At 36.7% G+C, this 22,577-nt stretch overlaps 1 protein-coding gene across 1 annotated transcript in view; it reads left to right on the forward strand.

Annotated features, from left to right (window-relative positions):
* CWF19L2 (CWF19 like cell cycle control factor 2) overlaps window positions 1-22,577 on the forward strand; it is a 69,728-nt gene that overhangs the window by 39,241 nt on the left and 7,910 nt on the right. The window contains 4 exon segments of the mRNA XM_040544123.1: window positions 6,909-7,034; window positions 8,299-8,436; window positions 19,859-20,071; window positions 21,605-21,721. Coding sequence (XP_040400057.1) covers window positions 6,909-7,034; window positions 8,299-8,436; window positions 19,859-20,071; window positions 21,605-21,721 — 594 coding nt within the window.

The following is a 22,577-nucleotide window of genomic DNA, read 5'->3' on the forward strand; positions in this document are numbered from 1 at the left end:
CTGGAGAGTTCAAAAATCTTTTTCAGAACTGCATTTTATTTATGTATTTAATTTAAGCATTTATCTTTTGAGAGCAGACGTGTCTGCTTTGTTTTGTTCAGTTGTGTTAATTGCTGTATAGAGTTTTGTATGTTTGGTGAGAACTACTGTGTACTTTGCATATTTAATTGGCCTGAAGTAGAAATGTTTCTTCACTAATGACAACAAACAAGTCCAGTCTAGTTCAGTAAATTCACACAATCCTTGTTTTTTTTCGGACTGTAAATTATATTTGTGTAAGAGTCATAAGGTCATCATAAGGTTCAAGGATGGTGACTGAGCCTCTTCTCCACTTTCAATTTTAACATATAATAATAATATGTATCATATTTAATATACTTTATTACAGTAATATAACCAATATCACCATTATAGTAATATCAGAAAAATATTTAGTAATATCATCAATTTTGTATTTATAGCATAAAACGTTTAATATTTATTTAATATAAGTCATTCATTCAGGAACCGGAGAAGGTTTAAAGTAAGCTTTGCAATGCCGTGTAATGCCATGCCACCGTGTGAAGAAACAGATCAATTTTCCAGATATTAAAAGCAAGTTAAAACAGAAGCAGAATCCAGACTCAAGCAAATCTCTGTTTAAAGCACAAGAAGATAATTGGTGCCTCTTCTCTGAAAGATGGTACAGTTCTTGGGAATATTTGTAAGGTCTTATGGGTGATTTCAGAGATTGTTGGCAGGAAGAAAGTCGTTACTCCATTCTTATACTATGCTGAATGGATATTACCAGTTACTGTGTCATATAGTCATAGGAATGCAAACCTATAAATATGTTTAAATAAAATAAAACAAAAAACAAAAACAGGTAAAAACGAGGGGAGAGGAGTGATAATTCTTACATGTGAGGTTTTATGGTGCATTTCTGAATTAATTGAGGTCACTGACAGTAGTTCAGCAGATAAATGAGAGTTCTGAGTGCTCTCTTTTAGTTAGATGGGTAACCCCATAGCTTTAAGTCCTTCAGAAATGTCTAATATTGCTGCGAGTCATGACGTCTCCTTGCAGAGGCTCTTTCCCCGTATACCACACTTGCTCAGGTGTCTTTATTATACTTGCGTGAGTTTGTCCATTGCAAACCTTAAATACATTGCCCTGCAATTCCCAGAATCAGCCTTTGGTACATTTATAAAGATTTATGTTGTACTTGTCACGTTGTACTATTTTTGTACGGTGTACTATTTAAATGACAGGATGTGTACTGAAGAGTGTGGATGTTATCTATTGGAATTGTTTTTTGGAACCTGAGAGAATCATTTTTCATGCTAGCTTTCTTGGAAACCTTTTACTGACATTTTACTTTGAAGATGATTCCTAAATTTTATTCCATGGTTTAATAAAATATGTGGAATAGCAACATCTTAAATTTAGAATGCAAATAATTTATTTTTATCATCTTTTGATATTGCAGTAACCGCTTGATCATCTCTTATTTTTCTGTCAAAAAGCTTTCTGATTCTGGTGTGTTTAGAAATAGTTTTAGTGTTTATTTTTAGTGAGATCCTCTTCAATATTAACTTTTGCCTTACTTTGTTTTTTAATTTACAATAAACTTTCCAAATTTATGCTGTTTGTAGTTCAGTTATATTTAGATAGGATTTTGACTACTGAAGGATGTCTTTACCTCTAATAACTGCTTTAATTTTCTGAATAACCATGCCTGGCATATTTGATCCGTTGGATTTGTCTTGGTTCATAGTATGCATTTACTCTTAAGTCTCTCACATGACTTCACATTAACCGTCGTGCTGTCCATAATTATGTTACCCTTTTATCTGCTTCTTTTAATTTCCCTTTGATGGACCACTTCTTTTTTTTTTTTTTTGTACTTTCTTTTCTAACGTTAAAGATTACTCTCTTTTGTGCCTTCTCCTTTTCTCTAGAATATTAAATCAAAATACGTTATGCGTGTCTTGTGCCGGCACTCTGTGGACGAAACAAACAAAAACCCCTTTATCTTTAGGGTACCAGCTCAGAGTATGTGTTACATCTGTTTATCCTCTGCAGCATTTCATGGGTAAACAGGAGCCTGTTGAAATCTATTGCCCTGCTGCCTTCATCTCTAGTTTCATTGTACACATCTGGGTTTGTCAGTAGTTTTCTAGTCTGTCTTGTTTTCTTAAAACAAACAAAAAAAACATGTTCTTCTTAGGCAATTGTACTGTTGTTTTACAGTTAGAAGAACCTTTCTTAGAAATGTTAGAATGTTAGAAATGTTAGAATGTTAGAAGAACCTTTCTGCTACCTAACTTCCATTTCTTCTGCAATTTTAACCCTTTTCTTTTACTCTTTTTATTCCTCATGCAGTTTGTTTGCCAAAACCTTTTGAGTTTTTGCAGCTTACTAGTATGTTTCTAATTTTGAGTATTTATTTTCTTTCAACATTTTTAATTTTTATTTTTTTTCTAGGCCTTTAGTCATTCTTCTGTTTCTCCAGTTTCTCTCCTGTTAAGTTTGCCTCTTTCTGGAAGTGTAGGGCAGAAGGCCATCTGAAGTCTTGCACGTGGAAAAATGGAAGTGTTCCCCCTTCTGCCTGTTCTTCTACCTGTATGTTACTGTGGCAGCAGGCAGAAATCAGAAAAAAACAGAATGCAACCGTTATTAGTATCTAGCATTTTGGAGCTTGTCTTCAGTAGCATATAACATCTGTTTTTCTGAGATGTAGAATACCTTGTAAACTCTTAATTTTGGGAAAATAATCGCTGCTGAACAATGGCTTCCTTTTTGACATGGCTGCATTTTAAAATTTGTAGTGAAGACACGTAAATCTTGAGGTGGTTGTTCTCAGAAGGAATTAGATGCTTGTAAGTTGAAGAATCTGTTTATTATTCTGTGCAATTCGTGAGCAAAGCAACATTGGTGTTGTAATGTCTGTTGTTTTTCATGATTAATCTTTCTGAAAAGTTGTTTATACAATGAGGTGAAAACTTAGAGACTGGGAATGGAAATGATGGAGCCATTCTTTATGGAAAATTTTCGTCCCTTTTCTTGACTCCACAACGTAAAGACATGGGGAGAGAGGGGTCTAATTAACTCAAGATAAGCATCTTTTTAGAAACTCTATAGCAACGTCTGTTTAAGGCAATGAGACCCATCACAGTTCTCAGGTAGTAATCTAACAAGTAACCATTTCTGAAGAGTCCTGTTCATGTGAAATTCTCAGTCAGGTGCATCTTTCCTCTCACCTGCCTCGTGTTACTTGTGTCCCCTCCTGCATGTGGATTTGACTCGCCCTTATGGGAGAGCTGCTCTGTCCCTGCTTGGCCGGGTGGGTTTGTCAGGTTTAGGACAATGTTTTTTTCCTTTAGAAATGTCATTTTCATTTCAGACTAACAAACCAAGCTCTGGGTTTTGAATGGTCACTGCAATGTCTGCTGTTACATTTTCAGCTTCCGAACTTGTAGAGTTATCCACGTCTTTAAAGAGCTAGGGCATTTATTGTATGTTTCCTATGATATGTTATGTTATTTACTTTGTCTTTGCTTTCCCTATTTGCAGTGCATAAATGTTTACAGTTATTCCCTTCTTACCTTTTCATACTGCTCTTATGATTTTTCCTATACCTGGTTATCTTGCAGTAAGGGTAAAATTAGCCAGCGCGTGTGTTAAGGGTAAAATGTAGCCAGCATGTGCATCTGCATCTCTCTTGTCTTTTCTACCATTTCAAGTGAAATTTTGTGGTTATTTCATTCAAGCGTTGCAGATCGGCAAGTTTCTTGTTGTCAAGCGAAGTGTTCCTCACGAAACTTTCCCTCCTAATCCTGGTTTTTAGAATTTAGTTTTTTCTTTGACTTTCCATTCTTCAGTTCCTTCAACTGTTAAAATTATTTCTACTACCACAATAGTATTTCTTAAATTATTTAAAATTATTTCTAAAAATATTAAATTTAAAAATTAAATTTAAATTAAATATTAAAGGTAAAATTATTTCTACTACCACCTATGACTTCTACTAAGTTGTAGGCCATTTAAGCATTACAGTATTCACAAACGTCTACCTGTTTTCTTGACATGCAGAAAGAAATGACAGATGCCCTAGGCAACTCGCACTGGTTACCTGTTTGTCATTATGCCCAGAGTACTCCCCTTGCATTTATATCCCATTTAAGCTGGGTGTGCATCCTGCTTCTTTTCCACCCTCGTCCTTTGTCTTTGCTCATCTAATACTGAGTGTTTTGTTGCTGTTATGTTTTCAAAGTAATGGTGCTTTTGTGCAGGGATGATAACTAGCTCTTACGTCTGTCTGAACAGCACAGTGATGGTGTGAAAACACAGTGTACCCCCGCCTTGGTTGCCAGTCTCAAACCTGCCTATTGCCAGGTTTGAACTTCACAGTGTGGGAAGTGCAGGGTGAAAACACACAACCTTTTTTCCCTGTTTCAGTGAATCACCTCTTCTCTCCCTACCCTCTCCCAGGAGAGAGAAAATACCTTCTGTTCTGAAAAAGTAGCAACTGAGGCAGATAATCTGGCTGTGCAGGGAACAAGTGGTGGTACATGCAAAGTGCCTCCCTGAATACACTGGAGCCCGACCAGTGTTGGACATCTTGGTTTGCTCTGCAAAAACGAGATTTGCCTTTGATACAGAAGAGAGGTTTGATTTACCTAGACAGTTTTTTGTTCCATAACTTCTAGCTTTGTGTCACTTTTCCTGAAAAATACGATTAGGCCATTGGAGTCAGCATACTTCAGCATCTACAGAACTTTTAGACTTGATTGGGGTTTCTGGGACAGGCTTTCATTAGGCAAGGATGGCAGATGTAAAGCAGACACATCAGTTGTTTGGTGGAAAATAGCTTCAAATTGAGATTAATAAGGTTGTTTATAAGACTTGACAAAAGCTGTCCTAAGATCACCAGATTTAGTGATGTCCCCCTTTTTGCTCTAATTTAATCATCTGACTTACCTAAACCTTTGTTTTTTATAGTAATCAAGAAGCTCTCAGGCTTTCTTTTTAAAAATTTTTTATTCTTAAACTTTCCATAAAGTTCAATACTTATTTTTCTGGTGAACAATTTCTGCCTTTTCTCTTTTTGTTTATATGTGCAAATGTATCTCTGTCTGTCTATTATCTTTATTTAAATCTGATGCACCCCTGTGCAGTGGGAAAGTACTATTGCCACTGTTTTGGAGGGAGCTGGGCTGACTTGGCTCTTGACAGGATGTTCATTGTGCAGCTCAGATGTAAAGACGGTAACTTCCATCCCAAATGAGGACCTGGGTGGTGGGAGATAAATTTGTAAATTGATAAAGGAGTTTTTGCAGTTACAGTAGCGGATGAAGATATGAGAAGACTGAGGGCTGGGTTCATAAAAGGGGTGACATGAAGCAGTACCTCGCCCTCCTGTGCTTTCTTTCTAGGTAGCTGGCAGCGGTAGTATAAGCTACGACTGTGAGTACCTAGAAACGGAATTTGCGATAGCTGAAGTACAGGGAAGTATTTAAGTCACTCGGGAAATGAATATATTCATTCATCTCCCTGGTATTGTGTCGATAGGACTGGGATCCATAGAGGGCCTTCATCACTGGACTATCTGATAATCCTTCCTTTTCAGCTGCGCTGGTAAATTCTGTCTGGCTAAATGAGTCCTTCGTGTTTTTTCTTCAGTCTTGCTTATTCCAGGCCTCTTCCTCTTCCTCTCCTCCGTGCTTGGTGGGTGGAGAAATCATGGGAGGTGGATTTGTAACTCCTTGAGCTGCATTGAAGTTAAGTCTCCCACGTAAATGAATGACTTTCCTCCAGAATATTTTCACCAAAAGACATGTTTTTCTGCATGGAATCTGTGTCTTGCAGCCTTTTTTGGGCGATTCAAGAGTGTTAATAAGCTTTGGACATGAACTAAGCCAACCAGGGATAAAACTTAAGGATAAAGGTGCTTAGTCCAAGCATTCTGATTGGGTTTGGATGCAGAATAGATTTAAGCCATCCGTCTCTGGCAAAATGGAAGCGGTTTTGAGAATGCATGGAGGAATAACTCAGTACAACTCTAGAACTCTACTGATAGATCTTGAGGCCTGTAAACTCTTAGGTGCTGAAGGGTAAACTGCGATTTTGGGGATTATACTTTTCTGTCCAAGCTAAAATGACCTCATTTGTAGGTAATTGCTTGAGGAAGATGTTTGCTTCTGGCCTTACAGTCTGAATATGTCCAATATAATAAGGAATTATATTATCTGGCAAAAAAAATAAGGGGTCTCCTGTGTGTTCATATGAATGATAGAGATATGATAATGATAACGACCTGTCGCTGGCTGACAGAATGAGCTGAAACCAGGCAATTGGCATCTTGTTTCATGGATTCTGATAAAGTAAAACCAACATTATCAGTTGTTTTGGAATTAATCTTCTGTATCAATGTCTGACAGTAAGGACCACTCTGTAAAATTCTTTCTTTCTTGCAGTGCCAGTTGTGTAGGAAATGAATGTCTGATCTAGTGGAATGTGTTCAAAAGCCATAAATAGCTAATGTTTTGGCTAGCTATTCAGTATTATCTATTGAAGTATTCAGAAGCATTGTGTTTCTTCTGGGGATGAATCTTTATGAGAAAAAACAAGAAATACAAGCATGGTTCTTTTTGGAAATTTATGTTTGCTCTGGACTTGAGTAGTTGGATATGTATTCAATATCCTGTCCCTTTTTAATGTGGAAAAGAACTTTTGTAATGTAATGCTACCTGCTTTGAATTGTAACAAACATGCAACATGTAAAGAATATGTGCTTTTATCTTTAGAGCTTTAAACATTTTAAATAATCTTTTAAATAAATGCTTTTTATTTATTGTGAGATTAGGTGCTTCTTTCGTTCTTGTCTGTAACCTATGTTTTAAAATACATCTTAAAACCTGACACAGGCTTCAAGCTGTCAAGAAGATGAGCAAGTGATCCTTGTCAGAACAGATCAAAGTGGAAGGGCATGGCCTGTGACCGCATCAGTTGAACCACAGGAGCCTAGAGGAGGACGCAGAAAGAGACAGATGGTAAGTTTTACAAAAGTGAGTATTAAGGAGTGAAATTCAGAAATGATTTTGTAGATTTACTTCTGTGGTGCATGAATTAATGTGAGTGACTTATCAGACTGTCGATAGGTAGTTAAAAAGTGCCCTTCAGATGATGATTGTAATTAAGTGTTAGAGAACATATTAAGCATATATTAAGTTTATTTTCAGACTTATGTTTCCCTAGGGACTGTTTTAGGGCTTATTTAAACGCACAATCAAGGAAAAGTAAGTCTTTTTTCAAATTATCACTCTCTTAGCTAAGCAGTTTTTATTGCATAAAATTTGTAAATAGTAAAGTTTATCAGAGCTGAATATTTCCAAAATATCTGTGGGTAATTTCACTTTTTTTCTGATCAAAAGTACTGTTGCTGATAATAAAACTTATGACCCAACTTTTACAGCAAAGTCTTTTGGGGGACATAGAGAAGCTTGGAGGCTGGAGGAACATTTTATTATTCTTCTGATGTTTGCAACAGTAAATAAACTAGTATTTTGAACTTGGGGCTGGAGGAGCATACAATACCTTATATTTCTAGTACACGCTTGATTAGTACAAAAGATCAGTTTGTAATAGTGATGTGGAGGAGTAAAAGGAACAAGAGGTGAGGAACTGGTTGTCATCTTCCTGTTCTTTCTGTTTTGGAAAAATGCCACCTCTGCTATGTTAATTACCATACCCTATGATTCTGCAGTATTTAGTTTCATCCTGCTCTGAAGGACAAATTCTGTTTTGTTGTGTACTCTTAAGATGGCAGAGGTACCACATTTATAAAGTTTTCAATAATGTATTTGATTGCTTTTTCTTTTTCCTTTTTTTCCTTTTTTAAAATTTTTTGTTCTTTCCTGGCTTAACTGTCTTAGTTTAATTGAGAATTCAAAAACTTCTGTAAATAATGGAGATTACTTTTTGGACTATTCCATCACTGTGAACTGATCAACCATTTCAGTGAATTACTGTGTGACTTTCCTGAGTTGGTAGTGTTGGAGCTCTGACAGCATAAGGATATAAGAGATATAGTGATTGTGAAACAAGGCAATATTTTTATTTAGACCTACTGAAACAATTGAAGGAATAGGAAATGCTCATTGCTCCTTTCCTTAGGTCAAATGAAGCAGCAAGCCCAGTTTCAGATGTGCTTAGCTTGATCCTCTGTTCTTTAAACTTGTTGGAATTATCAGGGTCTGAATTTCATTCTCGATCTTTCTCACTAGTTTTTATTGTATTCAATATGTTTGTTTCCAGGTCACTACTCATGTAGATAAAGAAAGAGTAAGGTACTTTCCGGATGATGACAGGATGAACCTGCAGGATTTAGTCAAAAATGAGAGGACAAAAACAGCAGAGGATCAAAATGCCCTGTTCATGCGTATGGCATCAAAGGTAAGGTGTGATGTGTATCGGTTTCTGATTGAGCATTTTATTATAAGAAAATTCAAAAGAAGAGGAGGCAATGGAGCCTCACTGTGCAAGGTATGGTGCTTTTTGGTGAGAATTCTGATCGTCTTGAATAATGTTCAAGTCTGTTGGATGATTTTACTGACATCAAAGAAATAGAAACATGCATGCAGGAAATATGGTGCATTCAGCTCCTTCATGAACTGACTGTGCTGTTCCTCTGCCTGTAGATTTTGATGCTATAAATGCAATCTTCTTAGCTTACCCCTGAAGTTTCTAAAATTTATGGAAAGTATTTTTTGTGTATTCATATATTTGTTGATTCCAAGTTTCTTTGCTTCAAACTGGAAAGATTCTTAGTGTGTGTTCAGTTACCCTTTTTCATTTTTTGTATTTTTGACATTGTACTAAGTAACTTTTAATGCAAGGACTGGATTGTATGCAGGGAAGAATAGCAAACTTGAATGGAGATCAAAGACTTCTATGTTACTTAGTTTTCTAAGTCTTCAAAGGGAAAATTTTGATAATTTTTCTTTGTATTTTTTTTGCATGTAAATGTGGTTTTTTTTTCTGTTCAACTCTGAATTATAAATTTTCTATGTTTTTGATGAATGAGGCACTTCATGTAAGAGCACCCATACCAGTGATTCACTCAGATTCATTCTGGGCTGTGACTGCTTAGGTGGAAGTATAAAAGCAGGTCACATTTCTAGTGATGCATCCTCTGTGTGCTTTTCTGGCCATTACCAATTTGAAAAAAATATATAATAATTCCATAGCTGGTATTTCTTTCTGCTTTTGGTTTATGGATTGTTAAGGTAATTGGGGGTTGGACTGAATATCCCCTTTTACTTCCTTTCAGTGACTCCTTATCTCCCATTCTATTATCTGTACCTACTGCTAAAAGCTATGGGCTATAATTACTTGATTGGAAGAAAACAAAAAACCTGAATCCTGTGTGCATGGCATCTTTGGTTGCAATCTTTTACCTGCAGGCAGTTCCTCAAAGATCTAAGTTACCTGCATTATAAGGTTTTCTGGGATAGTGTTGAAATTTAATCCAGGTAGAAATGGGACTGAAATGGCCTGGCCCCAGTATGTAGCTGTTTTAAAAATAAAAATTCTACACAAATGATCATGAACCTTGGCAACTGAACTACTGCATACTTATAGAGGAAACTGTAATGTAGTGCTTATCTTCTAAAAAGAAGCAATTACGAAAAGAAAAAAGATGCAGCATCTATTTACTGGGAAAAGAATACATAAAGAGAAAATGCTTGCAGGCTGTAAGGAATCTCTAGTGCTAAATGATGACTGGAAATGTGTGCTACTGACAAAACATTCTAAGGGAGAGAACACCTCCAAATGGGATAAAACTTTATTTAAAAATAAATCCAAGGATAGGTGAACAGAAGAATAAAGAGCTTTTGGAGGTTAAAAGAAAACTCAAATCCAAAACTTAATAATTATTTTAAAGTACTTGTCATGTCCAAATAAGGAGAAGGGAACAGAACCTGAGCTGAGCAGCCTGAAAGTAAGTTTTGATAAAAAAAAGATTGAAAATTGATCTAGAGAGAATTATATTGAGTAAATATTTTGTTTGCTAAAACAACAAAATCAGGAATTAAACTCACTGGAAGAAGCCTGCAGGAATGTTGTATTGCTAAAAACTGATAAAGATATAAATAAAACATTTAGGAAAGATGAGTGCTTGACAGAACTAATGAAATATTTGCATTTGAGGAGAGAGTAAGGGAACTGGGGTTGTTTAGCTTGGAGAAAAGGAGGCTGAGGTGAGATCTCATTGCTCTCTACAGCTACCTGAAAGGAAGCTGCAGTGAGGAGCATGTCCATTTCTTTTCTCAGGTGACAAGTAAGGAAATGGTCTCAAGTTATGCCAGGGGAAGTTTAGATTGGATATTAGGAAGAATTTCTTCATGGAGAGGGTCGTTACGCATTGGAACAAACTGCTCAGGAAAGTGGTGGAGTCCTCATGCCTGGGGGTATTTAAGACGTGACGTTAAGGGCCATGGTTTAGTGATAGGACTTGTTAGGTCAGCTTGATGATTGGACTTGATGATCTTGAAGGTCTTTTCCAACCTAGGTGTTTCAACGGTTCTAATATTAACTATAAATGAGGTCAGAGAGATTCCTACACATGAGCTTTTATTTATGGACAATAAATGATTAACTGTCTCAACAGTGTAAATGAAATGAAAGTTAGCTCCAATTTATAAAAATCCATCATTTTAAATCCAAACTTTAATTTGAGATGAATAATAACAAACGACTAAAACCAAATGGTCCCTGCTTAAGTACTGTGGAAACAGTCAGATGTGACGTTGCTGAACCACAAACTGGTGAGAGCAACCTTTATTCATCCATGGTGCAGAGGAACAGAGGATGGCAAGTATAAGGGCAATCTGAAAAGAAAATAGAGGACAGGAGTAAATGGTTAGTTTTTATTATAAAAGGAGTTTACTAATAGATTCTTCAGGAGTCTCTTCTGCTTAACAGGTATATAAACCATCTGGAAGAAAGTATAACCTGACAATTTGTTACTGTACATAAGTATTCAGGAATGTCAAAACTAGAGCTTACTGTAAAGAATTGTAGAATTTCAAAACAAAAAGCTGGGATTCTTCTAATGTTATAAAACTTGAATCTGAACTGATTCTCAAGATTCATTTTGGAGAGTCACTGGAGAGAAGTACATATTTTGGTGGTGTGAGCCATCTGTCCAATTTTGAATGGCTGCTAAAGGATTCTTTTGGCTATAAAAGGAATTAAGAGAATTAGCTCAGACACAGTAAAATGTGTTGCAGACCTCTAAAATGAAGAGAAAGAGATCCGATCATAGTAAATTCAGATGAATGTCAGGTTTGCATTCCTAATGCAAAGTGGTGGTAATTATGAAGTTGAGTGAAACTAAACTGTGCATGTACCACATTGCTATAGAAGCATGACTATAGGATAAAAAAAAAGTTGAAAATTGATTTTTTTTTTTTTTTTACTGACAGTTTTATAACACAAAATATATGTGAAGTATTCAGTTTTTATTACTATTAGCTTTAACTAACATGTCTGTAGTTCCTTCTGCCCTCATCTGTAAGTCGTACTGAATAAGTCGTTCCATTTTCCCAAGTTCATGCTGTTACAACTTATGCAATCCTTTCATTTCATCAGTAGATGCTTGTGGGTGTATAGAGACTGGTTTCTAGAACATTACTTCAATAGAAATTACCTTTTATTTGTGTGCACAAATTCTACTAAGGCATTTTTTTTCCTTTTTGATTATTTTACTAAAAGCAAGTGAGAAAGACTATGTTGCTCATCAGACCATTTAAATTTTGCCCATAAACTAATTTTATTTCAAAATCTCTGCAGTAATCTGTAACATGAATTTAAACATATAAGACAATTATTTATAAGTACAAAAGTGCATTAGTAATGCTGGCCTTCACTTACGGATTTAGTAAAGAGATATGCTGGTATTATAGATTAGCAAACAGGGCATTTACATGTTGCCTTTCCTTGGTTCTGAAGTCTGTAAAATGGAAAATTGCTTTCAGCCTTATCATTTTCACTTGCTGTGCAAACCTGCCTGTTGTACATATTTGCATTTCCATCTTCATAAAGCAAAATAATAGTCTGCAAGCACTTTACAAGCTAAACTAAAAAATGCAGGATGTTGCTGCTGCTTCTACTATTATGTAATAAATGTTTTTCTTCTTTCTTTACCTGGTGAAGCCCTTCTAGTGCAGCATTTAACACACCTGACAAAACTCTTACAAAGCTCTTGTGCGCTGTTGCTTTTTACATTTACTTAACGATCTAAGCATGCGCATGGTGTGTTATAGAAACGTTAATACAAAAAACCTGAGACAAATAGTTTCAAGCATCTTGTCCTGCATTCCACTAGGTTTCAGTTTAATACAGTAGACAGCTTTCTGTGTATATTGTGTGGACACAAAATTAAAGCTGTTCCTGTATGTGGAACTGAATCAACAGCCACTAGAGCTAGATTACAGAGGAAAACTTGGGAAAAAGAGGAACTGTGTGGATGCAGCTTATAGTAAATGACTGCATAAGCGTTTCGTGTTCGTTAAGAATTAGGTTAGAATTACCAGGTGTGTTACAAATGAAGACTTATGCAGGACAGCCTTTTTTATGACTTAAAGTCATCGACAGGGATAATCGTAAAGTTAAATGCTAATCATTTGCACTTCTAACATTCTGTGGCTGAAGGTATTCTGTTTGGCTTGCATTAAATGTAATCGACTTTTACATAAATTTTTATCTGTCCTGATAACTATTTGTAGCAAAATGAGCAATTTTCATTTCAAATAACAGAAACAGCAAGGAGCGTGGTCCCTAACCCTTGAACAATCCTCTGTTGTTTGCTTCTTCCTTAACTTTCTGCTGCTCCAAGGTGGTTCTGAGCTACCTTGCTCACAGCATTATTTGTAATGTTCTCCTGTCAGTGACATACAACTTAAAAAGACCGTACACTGATACGTTAAAATCCTTTGATGCTATATGTTTGGTGTATGATTTCACTGGGAAGATAGCTTTTGGAAATGCCTATGTGTTGAATTATTTGTGGAATAAAACCTACAAAATCAGTTTCTGTTGTTGTGCGGAGGTTGGAGTTGTAATAATAAAATTAACGTGATAAAACTTTATCTTTATACGGCTTGAACAAATGCAGTTTGAGGTCAGGAAGGCTTTTTTTCTGAGGCGATTTTGTTCTCAACAATAGGTGCTAAATGCTGACTAAATTTAAATGTGGTGAGATGTATTCTTATGTCACTCAGGTTTATATTCCAAAAAAAATAGTTTATTCTTTTTTTGCAGCTTCCCAAAATATATGATGAGTACAACATTCCACAGATATTAACTCTGTCATTTAAGGTTGAAGACGTCAGTGTTGCCATGACAATTTAAAATCAAAATGGTACATTTTATACAATCTATATACATTTTTTTCACAGATTTCCAAGCAGATTTACTTTTATTAGCTTATATGGAAGTAACTTTAAATATGATTGTGTTAGAGAGAAAACAGAAGCAGCAGAAGTTCAGCACATAAATAAAAAATAGAACAAGAAAATAAGCTGAAAACCTACCTGAAAAAAAATGCAGGAATATTTTGTTACCATGCTAATTGCATTTAATGGAATTTCCTGTTTCATCCCCAAATTTCAGAGGAAATCTGAAGAGGAAAAGGTGCACTCAGTGAATTACGTAGGCAGAATCCCCGTTGATTAGGAGTTGTGTCTCTTGAGGTTAACTTCAACAACGATATTAAATTATTTAGTAGGGCGTTCTTTCCATAGGGTGCACCCAAAGAGCAAGTGATAGCAGCAGAGGGAGAGATAAGAGACGTAGCATGCTTCAGATTGAATATGGAGGCAGCCAGCACTGTGTAAGACTCCAGGGGTTTTACTGTAGCAATAAGAAAAACAGAATCAGTGTAAAATTAAACTGAGAGACAGTTCCAGTGATCTGAACAAATGTTGGCAGAAAAATGAGGCTGACTCTGGAGTGTGTTGAATACAGATCTACAAGAGTTACTTTCAGAAGCAGCCCCATGCCAAGGTGCCTAATGGCTTCAGTAATGTAACGTTGGAAAAAGAGAGAAAAAAAAAGATGAAGTGAATATTATATAATTGCTTACGTAATGTGATAATTAACATGAGTAATAAGGATATGCTACAGATTTCATCAGCAAATACAACATTGTAACTTTTCCATCTCAAATTATTTTCATTTATGCACAGTCAGATGCTAATCCTTTCTTGAATTCCTGTGCTGAATGGTTAGAGATCTTTTTTTTTTGTGTGTGTGTCTGCCACATTTGCACATTTGCACTGTAGTAAAGCTGTCTAAATGAGAGCCCAAAGGATGCTTTTTGTGCGCTCCTGAAAGACGTTTGGATGTCTTCCCTGACTGTTGCTAAATGTTTGTATATTGCAGACCTTTGTTGGGCAGGGCAAGCAAAATTATGATGCTGTCTCTGTTGGTTAAACCAAAGCTGCATCCTGGTTGTGGAAAACAGATCCCCATCAGATGGGTGGTAGAAACCTGACTGTTATGTACCATGAGGTGTAGGATGCTGTGGTGCTAAGCATACCGAGCTGCCTGTCTATTCTCTGGTTAATTGTTGCTTGCCAAGGAGAAGTTGAAAAATAGAGGGCACATATGAAAGAAGGATGTGGCAGATCAGCCCAGAACAAAGAAGTGAAATGCAAAAGAGAAGACAAGGGACTGAGAAGATGCTCTCTTGCATGAGGGTGTCAGATCAGCTCTTGTTTATGGCTGGAGTCTGGTAGGAACAATGACTTTAGGTGCATCATCTTTATAGATGTCTGAACTTCTTATATAAACTTTGGGCTGTTCAGAGATATATGTAGGACATTCCAAACTTAGAAGTGATACATAGGTGACTGCCTATTTTGCTGTGCAGCACCTGAAATACAGTGTGCGTAGCATCAAGCATGGCAGGGAACTAACTGCACAACTTCCAGATGCAGTGCCTTCCACGTCTAACAGGTGTGATACTTCACCTGATGCAGCACAGGGGCTTTCCAGCACTATAATAGAGCAGCATAGTTTCTTCTTTGGGTTTGTACCAGCTGTCTCTTTTGTACTGAAGAAAATATTTATGAAATAAATCAGTTTTTATTCTTTGCTTCCCTTCTAGCATTTTTTGAGAACTCTCCTGTTGTTCTTTCAATTCCCTAGTATCTTGTTCAGAGACATTTCATTATAACTAAATCATGCAATTGGCAAAACATACTGGTCACCTTATTAGAAAAGCAAGAGAATAAATTTTTGCAGAGAGAATTTCCATTTTCTTCCTGAATAACTGATTTAAAAAAAAGAAAAAGAAAAGCTAATGTTTAGAGTAGTAATTGAAGAGTACTATCTCATCTGCTGTAATAGCAGCTGCATTTTCTTGTATTTCAGTGCTGACACAGGTGCTTGGCATCTGTAGCACTTGAGGGAAGATCATATTTAAGGACTTATGGCCTTAGAGGCCTTTTCACTGCTACTGGCAAAGAGTGTGTTAATGATGTCATTGCTACTATTCCAATATTGCAGAATATTGTACGCTGTCTTTTTTAAAGGCAGCAAAAACATTGCTGCATAGATTAACTGACATAAGCTTGTAGTATATCTTAGTTCAGTAGGTATGCACAATTCTTGCTGGATAATATTTTTGCTTGTCTTTAGGTTTCTGAACTTTTTGAACTATTTTGAGGTATGTTGGAAGGACATGTGATAATAGGGAATTGCAAAGAAAATGTTATTCCTTTATGACTGTTGTTTTTAAAGGCGAAATACGTCCCATTTTTAACATTATTTTAAAGTCCTCTAAAGGATGTGAAAACATGACAAGAAGTGAAGACTCAGGGACAAGCTGACCATTTATAACTGGGTCTCTTTGTCTCAAAACTGTGGTATAAGGGCACCGTACATTGGTGTGCTAGATTTATTACTTGAATAAAGGTCTTGTAAACTTGTTAAGTGTGTGAAAATGGGGAAAAAATAATAAGCCCTTATTTTTTAAATTCCCCCTTGCCTGTTCTTCAGCAAGGGAAAGGTATAGTGCTTGAGGAGTGTACAGCTGGATGTGTGTTATTAGTGGGTAGGCTTTTTATTGCACAAGCAAGTTGAAATAACTTTCTTCTTAGATCTTGTTTATTTCAAGCACTTATTTAAGGTCTGAAACTGTGGTGTTGGTTTCTTGAACTGCCTTACAGCCTTTGGTGTCTTCTGTTATTGCAGTGGGATCTGTAATGATATTTCAGTGTGTGCCCTGGCAGCCAGGAGGGCCGACTGTACCCTGGGGTGCATCAGGCCCAGCACTGCCAGCTGGGTGAGGGAAGGGATTGTCCTGCTCTGCTCTGTGCTGGTGGAGCCTCACCCTCGAGTCCTGTGTGCAGTCTTGGGCACTGCAATACAAGAAAGACATAAAACTATTAGAGAGTGTCCAAAGGAGAGCTACAAAGATGGTGAAGGGTCTAGAGAGCAAGATGTATGAGCAGCTTCTGAGATCCATTGATTTGTTTGGGCCCAGAGCAGGCTGAGGGGAGGCCTGCAGCTCCCTCACGAGGGGAGCGGAGGGGCAGGCGCTGAGCTCTGCTCCCTGGGGACAGCGACAGGACCCGAGGGGACGGCATGGAGCTGGGACAGGGGAGGGTCAGGCTGGGGGTTAGGGAAAGGTTCTGCACCCAGAGGGTGGTCGGGCACTGGGACAGGCTCCCCAGGGCAGTGGTCATGGCACCGAGCCTGTTGGAGTTCAAGAAGCGTTTGGACAGTGCTCTCAGACACATGGTCTGATTTTGGGTGGTCCTTTGGGGACCCAGGAGTTGAACTCGATGATCCTTGTGGGTCCCTTACAACTTGGGATATTCTATGATTCAGTATCTTGTTTGTTGGCTAGAAGAGATCCAAACCTGATCTGTGCATACTCTATGTATCCCTTTCCTGTGGCGTCTATTGCCAAAATGCTGCATTGCTACCTACCTTTTCTTGTTCCCATTATTACTCTGAAGTAGTCTTGTGTCTATGTGATTGAGTTCCTTGACTTTGCTTATCCAATTCTATTGAACAAAATGTTACATCTTAAACTAGAATTGCATTTTCCAGATTTAGTTTTATAATTTTATTATTCAATTCAGTAAAATACCAGTCGGAAGGTGGCTCTTAATATATAACCATATAACTTTATCTGTTTAGTATTTTATAATTACTCAGTGTTTGGTACTGAAAGTACTGAGCATTTTCAAAGAAACTGTTGATCTGTTTAGGGAACCCAGTATTCAGGAAAAGTAAGAGCTGTTGTCTGTGTTTTGGGGTGGAAAACTACCAATATACCTTCAAAATAGTTTTTTTTTTTTTTGTCTTATGTTATCTAAACAGACTACTGCGGGATACATGGAAGATTTTCTTTTATTAGGAAGATGTGTTTCACTTATGGCAGTTGGTTTTGATATTGCTGTTTTCTTAATTGGTGGCTACATTTGAACATTAAACATGGCAGACCACTCAAAACACTGTATATTCTTTGAATGTATAAGAAAATTGAATGAAGCAGGCACATTAGTGAAATATGTCGAACATACACAAATCAACAGTCCATCATGACAGGATTTTTTTTTTAGGTCTCATTACAAAGGAGATAGTTCTAAAGGGTCTGTCACTCAGAGGGTTGGTTTGCTGAATAATTGTTATTTAGCTTTATATTCTAGATATCAAAACATTCAATATTCAACTTAATGCTGTTTGCTTATATTTAATAACTGTTTCTGTAATGAGATAAATGCCTGTAACCAAAATATCTGAGAGACTTTATTTGAAGAGAAGCTCCTTAGATCAGACCTCAGCAAGTAATAAAACTGTAATGACACCCTTGACACTAGACCTTTTTGAATCTTTGAATCTTCACAATATGTGTCTGTAGGTTCAGGAGTCCTCTATACCAAAGGAAGAGACATTTAGCAAATTAACTACAAAGATTTTTTTTTTTTGCATGTGCTAGATATTAATATTTTACTTCAAAATATTAAATGTAAAGTTTTAATTTTCAAACCTGCTCTTTGTGGAAAAAAATACAACTTTATTGTCTCTGCGGGCAGAATGTAAGCTTCAGCTAGTCTAAGTATAATCTAGTGAACAACGTCATTCATGTCAATGTTATTTCCGTGAGAGGACAGTACTTCAGGTCTTGAAAAGCAAGAGAAAATGGATGTACAGGTCTTCAGTTATTCCCTGGATAGATTTTCTAACTGCTTTAAGGGAGTTTTCAGGAGGTTCTGTTTCATTATCTTGACAAAGACATGTCATTTACACAGTCCAGAAAGCAATCTACCTGTTGGATAAAATGTCTTCAGTTACCTCTAGCAAAGGACTAATGCTACCCCAGTCCTGTATTTTAATATGTATTAGGATTTGTTGCAAAGACACCTTTGCTGTTTCTTGAAGGAATACGATTGCTAATTCTTGAAGGAAAACTACTCATACATAAATCTGCCAGTGCTCTGAAGGTCCAGCACCTCCAGTATCAAGAGATCTATATAATGTGTTGTTTTTTTCCCCTGTCATTTTGATAAGGAAATTACTGAAACTATTCAGGTAAAATTGCAGTCAGGTATAGCATAAAAGTATCACAGCATAAGGACTTCATTTAGTGAGGAAAAACTTGGAAAAATTATTTTGAAAGCGTTTTACCTTGCTTTAGTTGTGTGTATGCTGATGTTTAGTGTATTACTGGCACATTTAAAGCTATATAGAGGAGCCAGAAAAGTAAGTGGGTAAATACTTTCCTAAATCCTTTACAGTCAGTCTTTGCAATCAAGACTTGTTAAATCTTCATTTAGGCAAACAACATGGGATTTGTCATCAAGGATTGATAAGGCTGATGTTACACCACATCCACATGTGTGTGTTGAGTGGTGAAGCTTAGTGAAATCTTCTGTCATTTAAGTTTGTCCTGTGACCCACATCCACACGCTTTTCTGCCCTTCCTTTCCTTTCCATTCACTGTCTCTTGCTGCTGTTGCCCTGTCACCGTGCATCCAGTTCCTAGCTACAGACTCCATTCCTTCAAAGTACTGTCTAGGTGAGACATAGCCATTTTGTCTGGGTTTCCATATTATTAAGATCCTGTAAGATACCATCAACCCTCAAGCACATCTTCGTAACAAATGCTAAATATTTTCAGAGCTTCTTTTAATATATGGCATTTAACTAAAATGTAACAATTAATAAACAAACATACAAAAATGTGAATTATTCGGCCTTGTTTCTGGTAATGTTAGTTGTGTTGGTTATGCCTATCTAGTAACAGGTACTTTCAAGAAAGACTTTTCTTCACAAAATGGTTTAGTGTTGTTCACCTGAGAAGAACAATTGTTGGCATGTTTCTACAGAGTACGAATAGAAGGTGCAGAGTTATGGTTCATCGATTTTACAACAGATGATTTAAAGGGCAGTGATAGTTGTAATAGGAAAGGAGGAGGAGGAAAGGAAAGACTGAAATAAAATGTATGATAATACGTGATGAAGAAAAAATTGTGTATCTATTTAAAGCTGGAGTTATGTCAGGGTAATATTGAAATACCTAGCCCCTAACTTGAGATGGAATATAGTAATATATTCCTCTCACTACTGTCACACATCTATACTCTAATATCTGTGCTGTCTGAGATTGTGATGACTGCTCTCAGGAGACGTATCTGATAATAGCATGTCTTGCAGGTGCTGAATGGAATGCAGCAGTGCTACTGCTGCTACATACTTCATCATTTTCTCAGTAAAAGATGTTCCAAAGAGCTAAGTATTTTTTTTTTTTCTTGCCTATTTGTATATAAATGCACTTTTTTGTGTATCTTTTCAGCTGATGGAAAAAACTGACAGAGAGTACTACACTTTGGATGACATGTTTGTTTCCAAAGCAGCAAAAAGAGCACGCAGTGGGGAAGAGGAAGAAATACAAAGAAGAAAAGCAATACGTGAGCACCAACTGCTCGCTGCACGCATGGAAAAGTGATGCCCATACTGCTTTGATAGCAGTGAACTTTCTAAACATCTTATTGCAATTGGTACCAAGGTAAGAAAATAGTAATTTAGCACAAAAGTAAAACAAAAAAGAAATAAAAGAAGGGAGTGTTAATGGTAGAGTGCCTAAGTTTAAGAACACAATTGCCGCTTTGAAATGTTTTACTGTTCTTCATCTTATTCTCCCAGACCTTCCTATTGTTTTCAAGAATTCCTTGAGGGTTGGGGACAGAAAGATACAAGTCTGTCATGAATTAAAGCTAGTCTTTGATATCAGAACTTCTGATTTGTGGAAGACAGAAGCAATAATGAAAGATTGGAGTGCAGAGGTTAGACTGTAGGTGGATTTGTGAAAGACTAAATCACACTGCACTGGAGGAAATTTGAACTGGTTACGAACTGTATCTCAATGATGTCAAAGAAAGCTAAGTGGAGAATTCCATTCTTAAGCCTAAAATCCTTTGAAATGAAGAAAAGTTTGGTACAGTGAACCTTCCTGTTTCTGTTAATGCTTTTAAAATATGTATAAATATTTGGATTTAACGTCGGAAATGCGTCAATATAGGCTTTTTCTGATCATTATGCAAGGTTGTCATTTATTATCGATATTTTTCATTTGATTTTAATTTTTATAAACTTTTTATAGACCGAGGAATTAAATGCACATGCATATACCTATATATATGTACAGATCTGTATGTGTATATATACATATCTGTATGTACATATATATAAAAGATAAAAAATGCATGTGTATTGTAATGGACAAAACCAATGTGATTTCATAATAAACTGGTTCATAACTGGTTGGTCTATTAGCCTGATATTTCTGCCTTTTCAGTGGAGCTGCTGTCTGGATACTGCTACTTCATTCGAGCTACTGATGGATAATGCCAACTGTCACAATCACAGAATGGTTTAGGTTGGAAAGTGCCTCAGGAGGTCACCTGGTCCATCCTCCTTGCTCGTGCAGAGCCACCAAGAGCAGCTTGCCCAAAACAAACTTCAGCATAAGAAAAAAAAATAAAAATCTTTCTTTCCCACTTGCTTAGGCTTTTACTGAATGTGGTTCAGTAGTTGGGACTCTTTTCCAGGGATTGCAGTGACAGTACAAGGAGTAATGGTTTTAAACTAAAAGAGGGGAGATTTAGATTAGATATTTGGAAGATTTTTTTTATTCAGAGGGTGTAAAGGCTAGGTTGCCCAGAGAAGCTGTGGATGCCCCATCCCTGGAAGTGTTCAAGGCCAGGTTGGACGGGGCTTTGGGCAACCTGGTCTGGTGGGAGGTGTCCCTGCCCATGGCAGGGGGTTGGAACCAGGTGGTCTTGAAGGTCCCTTCCAACGCAAACCATTCTATGGTTCTGTGTTTTTCAGTCAAGTTCATTAGCTATTGAAGAGTTAGGTGAAGAACAGATAGAAAGCTAAATTGGTTTAAAGTCCTTGCTCTAAATACCTTGCTGTAAGTAGAAGTTAATGGCTTCTATTGGTTTAAAATCTATCAGATAGTGTAATTCTTAGCCATAGCGACGGGAAGGTTTTCAACACTAGAAGAATAGGCACTTCAGTTTTTGTTTACTCTTTGTAGGTATACTTGTCTCTACCAAGCAACGAGTCCCTTACTGAAGGTCACTGCCTGATAGCCCCCTTACAGCACCATACTGCAGCCACACTTTTGGATGAAGAAATCTGGGAAGAAATCCAGGTTAGCTGAGACACCTTCTCATGTTCTAAAAGTTTTGTTATAAAATATTGTTTTGAATAATATTATACTTGTCATATGTATCTGTATAATTTCCAGCTTGTCAGCCCTTTTTGGTTCTACTAAGGGGCAGAACATTCTTGCACTATGGTTGGAAATTAGTGGTCAAAAATTGATAAAGGGAAACGCAGGGTAAACACTGAAGAAACATTCCCATTTATAAGCTCTAGAAAAATGTTGCCTAAGAATGCTGCAGAACTTCTATCCTTGGAGGTCTTTGGAAGCAGGCTAGAGGAACATATTAAGAAAAACATAGGTACAGCTGATCCCTTACAGAAAGTGGAATAACTGGCTTGGCAGCCATTAAGAAAAAGATTGTCAGGACAGAAGGATCACTTATACTAAAACACTGGCTAAAGATATGTTGTTTACATGAGTTTTTTTAAGCTAATCTGGTTTTGTGGTGGATAGCAAGACAGAACTATTTTCATTCTTCTTCATATAAGTCAGGTCCCTGTCAGAATCCAATTTCCTACTTATTTTGAAAAGAATTATTAGAATAAAGTGCCAAGCATGATGGGTCATGCTTTCCAACTGTCATATGAAGACACTTTGAAGGTTTTGAGTTTTGTTTTCTTTGGAAAATGAAAATCAAGGGAGAATAGTAACAAACTCATGCCTAAAAGATTGACAGTGATCAGCCTCTCTCCTAGCCCCACCTTTACAAGGGAAAAATAACTTAAAACCTGTGTTTTACATCAAAATATTGGAGACTACTTCAGACTACGGAAAAAGGTCATTGCTTGCACAGTTGCTTAGATTTAAAAACAGGTTAATCCCTGAGTTTGAAATGGTTTAA

The sequence above is a fragment of the Cygnus olor genome, chromosome 1 (assembly GCF_009769625.2).
Source record: "Cygnus olor isolate bCygOlo1 chromosome 1, bCygOlo1.pri.v2, whole genome shotgun sequence".
NCBI lineage: Eukaryota > Metazoa > Chordata > Aves > Anseriformes > Anatidae > Cygnus > Cygnus olor.